Below are 9,500 nucleotides of genomic sequence, written 5' to 3'. Positions count from 1 at the left end.
AAAAAATTTGAGCCAAACATGGAAATTATAAGGAAAGATTATTACCATGAACTCAATGAGAAAAATAGGATTTTATTCTTTAAGAAATTTAATCAAGAAGAGAGAGAACGAATTAAAGCAGATTGGTTCAAAGAAATGAAAAAATTAAGAGAAAACATCCCTTCTTTTAAATTTGTCAAAGAAAGACAATCAATTAATGTTATTCAAGATTGCAAGAAGAATTGGAAAACTTCTGATAATTATTATGTCAGATCAGTTCATCCTCCAGAAAACTCAATCAAATTTATGCTATGGGCCAAACTTGAATAAGGGTGGAGGAAGCCCAGCAGGGAACTGGGAGAACGCTGAGGATAGCCGGCGAGCACTGGAGGGGATTAGGTGCACGTGCGAGTTTGGGCTGAGTTACCGTGTGGGGGTTGGGCTGAGTCCTTGCGAGCTAAGATGTGGAAGTCGGGCCGAGGCACTGTTGGCCAAAGCCCATTTTATCTTTTATTTCAAAGTCTTCTTTCATTACAAACTCTATCTTTTGCTTTACGTAAAGAAAAAGCCCATGTGGGTATTCTAGAAGTAGGTTGTTGGAAGTTGTTAAGGATATATAGTGGTTAGTGGGAAGGAGGGAGTTAGCTAGAAAATTGGGAATCTATTTGTTTCTTTGTTTCTCCGGAGAGTGGCTCTCTTGAACCAACCAACCTGTACCTTCATTTCCATTTTTATTGCATTCAGTAAATCTCCATTTAATCATTCATTCCATTTTCCTATTGAAATTCATCCAATCATACAACTCACACTACAATTGGTATCGGAGCCAAACTCTTATCACCATGGGAGAGGGAACTCACATGAACTAGATGTTGGAGTCCATCGCTGCCCTGAAGAGATCACAAAAAGAGCAGCAAATCACTCAAGCCGAACAGCAGAAGCTACTCATCACCATGACTCAACAATTGGGAGCTCTCTCCGATGCTGTGAAGCTTCTCGGCAAGCAGAAACTCGACCAGGAAGGGCCAGGAGAGACATCGAGCCACAACTTCGGATACCAACACCGTGAGAGCTTCAATGGGGAGCAACACATTATAGACAGAGCAGAGACCCTGCTCGGCAACGATCAGAGACATATGTTGTCCTTGGAGCTCGTCTCTACCATTCACCAAATCATCATCAACGACGCAGCTTTACTCGCTTGCACTCAGAATCTGGGAGCACCAAGCCCATTGGATCTGGTCAAGGCACCTGCTAATCAATAACTGGTCGTTGGAACCAGCATTCCTGATGCAAAGAATTTGATGAAAGGCAAGGTGGTCGACAAGGAGGCGGTTGATGAGATGGACGGTGACGATCAGTGCGAGATCGTGGAGCTCGATGCTATGGAGTCGCTTGCCGAGCACATCCACTTCTGCGGGATTTGTGGAAAGGGGATTAAGCGAGATGTCAATCTGAGAAAGCTCATGCAAGCTCACGAAAATCAGCTCACAACCCCAGAAGCGCTCGCCAAGCCACTGAGTTATGCCGAGACCGAGAAGACGAGGTTCTCGCGCCCGTTCCAGGGTTGCAATCATACAAAACCTCACTATCTTGTGTTTGGTTTGATTTCCTTGATGAAGTCATTGGCGGGTGTCTCAAAAGCGAGTTCTATGGGGGCTTTCGAAATGTCTTCGTTCAAGGGTCCTCCTATAATAAAGTTTTTGCAAGGGTCGAAGCCGCTTCCTACTAGCGGGGTCTCGGTAGCCGAGGAAATGGAAAAAAGGGGAACAATGTGTTATGAGGATGAAGATGATGAGAAATATGTGGAGGTTTCTAAGCAATTCTGTGTACATGGGGATTTGTCAATCGCGCTAGAATGGCAGATCGTGGTTGCGAACCAGCTTTCGGTGCGGGCTTTTCACGATCCCGAGAGCAAGAAGTGGTGTTTTGATGTGCGTTGGTGTTGCAGCTGAATGATAGGTTTCCACCGAAGGTTGAGGTCTTGTATGTGGGGAGTTTGAAGGCGGAGATCGAACCGGCGGAGCGAAAAGAGGTTGGCCAGTTCTTGCTGAAGAAGTTTGGGTGCGTGCCTACTTTTTTGTCCAATGAAATTCAGGACAAGTTCTACCATGGATTCTGTAAGTATTACCTTTGGCCTCTGTGTCATTATATATTGCCTATTTCGCCAATCAATGATGCTCAGTTCAACTCGTCTCAGTGGCGCGCCTATGTAAGGGCAAACCAGATTTTTGCCAATAAGGTCTTGGAGGTGCTAAACAACCCTTATGAGGACTTCGTCTTGATACATGATTATCACCTCATGGCTATGTCGTCTTATCTGTGGAAAAAAATTCACCAGGCAATAATGATAAAAGTAAGGGTAGAAGGTTCTGGTTTTCAAGTTGATGAGTTTTCAGAGTCAGATATAGCAGTACGCCGGCTAAAAATTAAAGGAATGACATGCACTGGCTGTGTTGAGTCTGCTGAACGTGCCCTTTTAATGGTTGATGGAGTGAAGAAAGCTATGGTTGATCTTGCCCCTGAAGAAGCAAAGGTCTATTTTGATCCAAATGTCACTAATACTAACCACATCATTGAAGCAATAGAAGATGCCGACTTTGAAGCCGATCTTATAAGCTCTGGCAATGATATTAACAAAGTGCACCTAAAACTTGAAGGAGTGAGTTCTCTGGAAGAAATGAATTTTGTTCAATCCTCTCTAGAGTTTGTTGAAGGTGTGAATCAAGTTGAAATGGACATGGGGGGAAGTGCAATAACTGTTAGTGATGACCCGAACCTCACTAACCCAAGATCTCTTTTGCACTGCATTCAGGAAGCTGGGCATGACACCAAAAGGTACAATGCAACCTTGTTCCATCCTCCTAGACGAAGAGAAAGAGAGCGAGAGCATGAAATACAGATATATAGAAACCAGTTCTTCTGGAGTTGCCTATTTTCATTTCCTATTTTTGTTTTCTCTATGGTACTTCCAATGCTTCGTCCTTATGGCAATTGGTTAGATTATATGGTGTACAACACGCTCACTGTTGGCATGCTTCTAAGATGGATCCTTCGTACACTAGTGTAGTTCATTGTTGGCCGAAGGTCTTATGGGGGATCGTACCATGCTCTGAGACGGAGATATGCTACTATGGATGTTCTGGTTGCACTGGGAACCATTTCTGCTTATGTCTATTCTCTGCATATAGTTATTAAAGCATTGACTTCAAAGGAATTTGAGGGTCAAGATTTCTTTAAGACTAGTGCCATGTTAATATCCTTTATTCTCCTAGGAAAATATTTGGAGGTGGTGGCTATGGGGAGGACATCAGATGCATTGGCAAAACTGACAGACCTTGCCCCTGAGACAGCTTGTCTGCTTATATTGGAAACTGATGGAAATGTTGTCTCAAGGATGGAAATCAACACTCAATTGATACAAAGGAATGATATAATTAAGATTTTTCCAGGAACAAAAGTTTTTGTTGATGGGGTTGTTGCCATGGGTCCTAACTTCAAGAAGCTTTCCGTTGATCACATTGTTAGTGCCTATGTGAATACAAATAGTCGGTTGATACTTTTGGACTATGATGGGACTATGATGTCAGAATCTTCAGTGGACAAAACTCCCAGCAATGAAGCTATTACAATGTCGAATGCTTTGTGCAGTGATCCCAAGAACGTTGTTTTTGTTAGCAGTGGTAGAGGGAAGGATTCTCTTAACAAATGGTTTTCTACATATGAAAAATTGGGAATTTCAGGAGAGCATGGTTCCCTTAACAGGGGGACTAAGGATTTTCCGTGGGAGTTTTGCCCATTAATGATGGAATCTTCCTGGAAAAAGATGGCAAAACTTGTGATGGAGCTTTACACTGAAACAACTGATGGCTCTTCTATAGAACCAAAGGAAGCTGTGCTTGAAGGTGATCTTACTAATGAGCCTGCAGTTGTTAAAACGGGTCAACACCAAGTTGGAGGGAAGCCACAGGGTGTTAGCAAAGGCTTGGTAGTGGAAAACCTTATATCGACCATGCGAAGTAAGGGAAAGACCCTAGAGAAACATCTTTTCGTGAAACCTAATTCTCTTATCCAAAGCTACTGTTGGTTTGTGCGTATGAGAGGGGAGAGAGAAGAAAGATGGGGTTGTTTAGAGAAGCACTGCGAGGAAATCCTGCAGCAGGAGAAGGAAGATGTGACGTGGGAGTGATATCATACGTTGAAGGAGCAGTTTTCTCACCTTGTGGGCAAGGTGCTCTCAAGGAGAGGGTATTGCTATGGGCCAAACTTGAATAAGGGTGGAGGAAGCCCAGCGGGGAGCTGGGAGAACGCTGAGGATAGCTGGCGAGCACTGGAGGGGATTAGGTGCACGTGCGAGTTTGGGCCGAGTTACCGTGTGGGGGTTGGGCTGAGTCCTTGCGAGCTGAGTTGTGGAAGTCGGGCCGAGGCACTGTGGGCCAAAGCCCATTTTATCTTTTATTTCAAAGTCTTCTTTCATTACAAACTCTATCTTTTGCTTTACGTAAAGAAAAAGCCCATGTGGGTATTCTAGAAGCAGGTTGTTGGAAGTTGTTAAGGGTATATAGTGGTTAGTGGGAAGGAGGGAGTTAGCTAGAAAATTGGGAATCTATTTGTTTCTTTGTTTCTCTAGAGAGTGGCTCTCTCGAATCAGCCAACTTGTAGCTTCATTTCCATTTTTATTGTATTCAGTAAATCTCCATTTAATCATTCATTCCATTTTCCTATTGAAATTCATCCAATCATACAACTCACACTAGCAGATTCATTACAATTTAATTACAAAGGAACAGAGGTTATTGCCTCACCATACAAAGAATCAAAAGGAAAAACTGATATTGATCAATTACTTAGCCAAAACAATTATACAAATCAAATGATGAGAACAATGGTTGCTCAAACAACTAGGATTGAAGAACAACTTGAAAACCTTATAGAAATTAAAAACAGTAGCACTTACGAAAAAGGAGAATCTAGCAAGTCAAAAGCAAGATTAGAAGAACCAATACCTATTAATACATTAGACAAAAGTTTAAAAGATTTCAATTTTGAAAAACAAAATGATCTTCTTATTAAAAAGATTGACGAACTTGTCAAGGAAACCTCCAACCTCAAAATTAATATGATATCAAAAGAAGAAGCAATTAATGTTCTTGAATCAAGATTTACAAACAATGAGGATTTTGAAATAAATAAAATCAAAGATTGGAGGGGTCAAAGTCAGAGAACTTATTACAAAAAGCCTACACCTCCAAGCATTTTATCAAAAGAAACAAACGACCTTCTTCCTCAAAAGATTTTTCAAGGAAATGAAATTCATAAATGGAGAATAGATGGTTTAACAGAACATCAGCTCCATGCTTTATTACATCAAATGGGCATGGCAGCAACTGCTTTCAGACTTCATTCATCCAGAATGAGTGAAGAACAGATTGTTGCATTAATTACTCATGGATTTACATGAACTCTCAAAGAATGGTGAGATCATTATCTTATCTCTTTTGAAAAAAAGCCAAATTATGGAAGCAAAGAAAATTAAAGAAGAAAATGGAGTACAAAGCCAAGAAAGTGATGCAGTTGCAGCACTTCTCTGGGCAATCTTTAGGCAATTCATTGGAGATCAGAGTACTCGGCACGAAAAGAATAGTGTTATCCTGCTCAATCTCACTTGTTCAAAATGATCAGATTTTCAATGGTACAAAAACGTTTTTATTGCAAAAGTTATGAGCTGACCAGATGGAAGATTTGGAATTTGGAAAGAAAAATTTATTAGTGGTCTACCAAAATTATTTGCTCAAAGAGTTAGAGATCGTGTCAAATAAACTTTAGGAACAAATTATGAATCAATCACATATGGACAGATTGTTTGTACAATTAATCATGAAGGATTGAAACTCTGTAATGAACTCAAAATACAATCACAAATGAAAACTGAGTTTAAGAGAAACAAAGGAGAACTTGGTGATTTCTGTACTCAGTACAGGTACAAAAAAATCCAAACACCTTCAAGAAAACATCAAAAGAAAACTCATAAAAAATATAAACCTTCAAAAGGTTAATACAAAAATTACGACAAAAAAATTTATAAGAAGAAAACAGGAAGGAACTTCAAAATCCCAAAACAAATATAAAACTCAAAAATATAAAAATCAAAAAACCTGTTTTAAATGTGAAAAGAAAGGTCATTATGCAAGAGATTGTAGGGTTAGGCAAGAAATCAAAGAACTTAACATAAGAGAAAAATTAAAAAGGCAAATGCTTAATTTGATCATTAATAGCGAGTCAGAAGACTCTGAAACTTCATCATCCTCTGATAAGAAATTTATTAATGAGATTATCTCGAGTTCTAAATCCTCATAAATAAATATTTCCTCTGAAGAATCTTGTCAAGAGGAAATGGGGTTTTGCTCATGTAACAAATGTTCAAAATCAATCAATGTTATTTCAAAAGAAAATGAAGTCATATTTGAAATGATTGAACATATTCAAGATCCAGAAGTTAAAAATAAATACTTACAACAATTAAAGAAAAATTTAGAAAAAGATAAAATTCTGAAAATTAATAAAGAATATAATGTTGAAGAAATTATTAACAGATTCAAAGATAAAGAAGTTTCACTCAATAAAGAAATTAGTATTCAAGATTTACAAAGAGAAGTAAACCAAACAAAACAAGAAATCAAAAAAATAAAAGAACAAAATGAAGAATTTAAACAAAATATGTCACAACTTCAAACAAGAATTGATTAGATTGATTACAAAGGAAAGTCGAAAATCAATCCTGAAGATGAAGAAAAATTTCAATTTCAAGTTAATCAAGGATTTCTTAATCAAAAGTTAATATTCACAAATGGTATTCAGAAATTAAAATTGTTATTAATAAAACTTTTGTTCTTAAAGCACGAGCTCTGCTTGATACAAGAGCTGTTCTGAATTGTATTCAAGAAGGTCTCATACCAACCTGCTATTATGAAAAAACCAAAGTACAATTATTCAGTGCAACTAACTCAACCCTTAAAATATAATACAAAATCTCAAACGCTCATGTTTGTAAACAAGACATTTGTCTTAAAACAACATTTGTACTTGTAAAAAATATGTAACAAGAAATTATACTTGGAACACCATTTTTTACTATGATTTATCCTTTTAAAGTTGATGAAAATGGTATTCATACAACAATTGGTAATCAAAATATTTCATTTGAATTTGTTGAAAAAATGCATGAAAAAAAAAATTAATACATTAAAAGATTTAGGAATTAGCAAAATAAATCTTTTTCAAAATAAACAAAAGCATATTAAGTCCTTATCAAGAGAAATTTATCACAAAAAAATAGAAGAACAAATTCAAACTCCCGAAGTAAAATTTCAAATTGAATTGTTTAAAAAAAAACTTGAAAAAGAAGTTTGTTCAAATCTTCCAAATGCGTTATGGAATAGGAAAAAACATTCGGTCAAACTTCCTTATACAAAAGACTTTACAGAAGAAAAGATATCTACAAAAGCAAGACCTATACAAATGAATCAAGATTTACTTGAATTATGCAAAAAGGAAATACAAGATTTGCTTAATAAATGACTTATTCGAAAAAGCAAATCTCCATGGAGTTGTGCCGCATTTTATGTACAAAATCAAGCAGAAATTGAAAGAGGTACACCCAGATTAGTTATTAATTATAATCCACTTAGCAAAGCTTTACAATGGATTAGGTACCCGATACCTAATAAAAGAGACTTACTCAACAGATTAAACACTGCTTTAATATTCTCAAAATTTGATATGAAGTCAGGATTCTGGTAAATACAAATTGTTGAAGAAGATAAATACAAAACTGCATTTATAGTTCCTTTTGGCCATTATGAATGGAATGTTATGCCTTTTGGATTAAAAAATGCTCCTTCAAAATTCCATAATATTATGAATGAAATTTTTAATGCTTATACAAAGTTTACAATTGTTTACATTGATGATGTTCTCATTTACTTAAAATCAATTAGTCAACATTTTAAACATCTTAACATTTTCTTTGAAATCATTAAGAAAAATGGATTGGTTGTATCCCAACCAAAAATCAAATTATTTCAAACCAATATCAGATTTTTAGGCCATTAGATTTATCAAAATAAAATTACTCCAATTCAAAGATCATTGGAATTTGCTGACAAATTTCCAAATGAAATTACAAATAAAAATCAATTACAAAGATTTCTAGGATGTCTTAATTACGTCGCAAATTTTATTCCAAATGTCAGAATTCTTATTAAACCATTATTCAAAAGACTTAGGAAAAATCCTCCAACCTGGTCAGAAGAATGTACTCAGGTTGTCATTAAGGTCAAAGCTTTAGTAAGAACCCTTCCCTGCCTTAGTCTCCTGGACCCTAAGGATTCATGATCGTTGAAATAGATGCCTCTGACGATGGATTTTGAGGTATCCTTGAACAAAGAATTGATTTAAAAGAAACTCTAGTTAGGTTTCACTCAGGAGCCTGGTCAGGTCCTCAAATTAATTACTCAACAATTAAAAAGGAAATTCTTTTAATTGTTCTTTGTGTTCAAAAATTTCAAAGTGATTTATTCAACAAAGAATTTCTTCTTAGAATTGATTGTGCAAGTGCAAAAAACATTATTAAAAAAGATGTTAAAAATCTTGTTTCAAAACAAATTTTTGCCAGATGGTAAGCAATTCTCTCCGTTTTTTATTTTCAAATTGAATTTATCAAAGGAATTTCAAATTTTATTCCATATTTTTTAACAAAAGAGTTTTTACAGGGAAACTATGGCAAGAAGACAAACAACTAGTGACTTTTATTCAAAAGAAGTTACCCCCTCAAAAGCTTCCTCTTCAAAGCCCTCAGAAGGAATTCCTATTTCTAACAGGTTTTCTCCTCTCATTAGATCTTCAAAACCTCAAACCCCAAGCTTCAGAGAAATCATGGAAGGACAAATTTCCTCTCCACATCCTTCTCCTTCTCAAAATTTCTCAAAATGATACTTTATCAAAGATTCTTTCGAAGATCTTTTTCCCGTTGAACCCGAATGGGATTCATCTTTACCCTTTGAAATTATCAAAAAATGCTTTTCCAGGGGCTGTCATTTTGACTCTCCTAATGTTCTCAAAGATAGACATTTTTAAGAATTAATTTTGATTGAAAAAAATTCGGTTGCCATTGATCATACCTTCGATCTTCAAGATGCTCTGAAGATCAATTTTTCAAAAATCAAAATTTTTAAAAATCATTTCTCCCTCTGAATGGGGTCAGCATCAACGTGCTTCAAAAAGGTTTAAAGGAATTTTCGTCCCTCAAACTTATGATTATCAAGATTATCAAAAAGCCTGGTTTTATGCAATGTTTGTTAGAAATTTTACTCATTCCTAGTTCATACATTTTGACCAAAAAATTATCAAACATTTTCCTAGATGGTTTCTTTCATGGTTCAAATTCTTTGGCCCAGAAATTGAAATCTTTCCTAAAGAAATTCAAAATGATTATGATTTATTCAAAAGGAACTTCAAACTCC

At 36.3% G+C, this 9,500-nt stretch overlaps 1 protein-coding gene across 1 annotated transcript; it reads left to right on the top strand.

Annotated features, from left to right (window-relative positions):
• The first annotated feature begins 626 nt into the window (after positions 1-626).
• Positions 627-4,695, top strand: LOC131151611 (probable alpha,alpha-trehalose-phosphate synthase [UDP-forming] 11). Its single transcript, XM_058102874.1, has 2 exons — positions 627-2,099; positions 2,180-4,695. The coding sequence occupies exon 2, from the start codon at positions 3,113-3,115 to the stop codon at positions 4,166-4,168; it is 1,056 nt and encodes a 351-aa protein (XP_057958857.1). The 5' UTR covers positions 627-2,099; positions 2,180-3,112; the 3' UTR covers positions 4,169-4,695.
• Positions 4,696-9,500: the final 4,805 nt, after the last annotated feature.

This window comes from Malania oleifera, chromosome 3 (assembly GCF_029873635.1).
Source record: "Malania oleifera isolate guangnan ecotype guangnan chromosome 3, ASM2987363v1, whole genome shotgun sequence".
Classification (NCBI taxonomy): domain Eukaryota; kingdom Viridiplantae; phylum Streptophyta; class Magnoliopsida; order Santalales; family Ximeniaceae; genus Malania; species Malania oleifera.
Note: the sequence above shows the minus strand (reverse complement) of the source record. Positions and strands in the feature narration are given on the sequence as shown.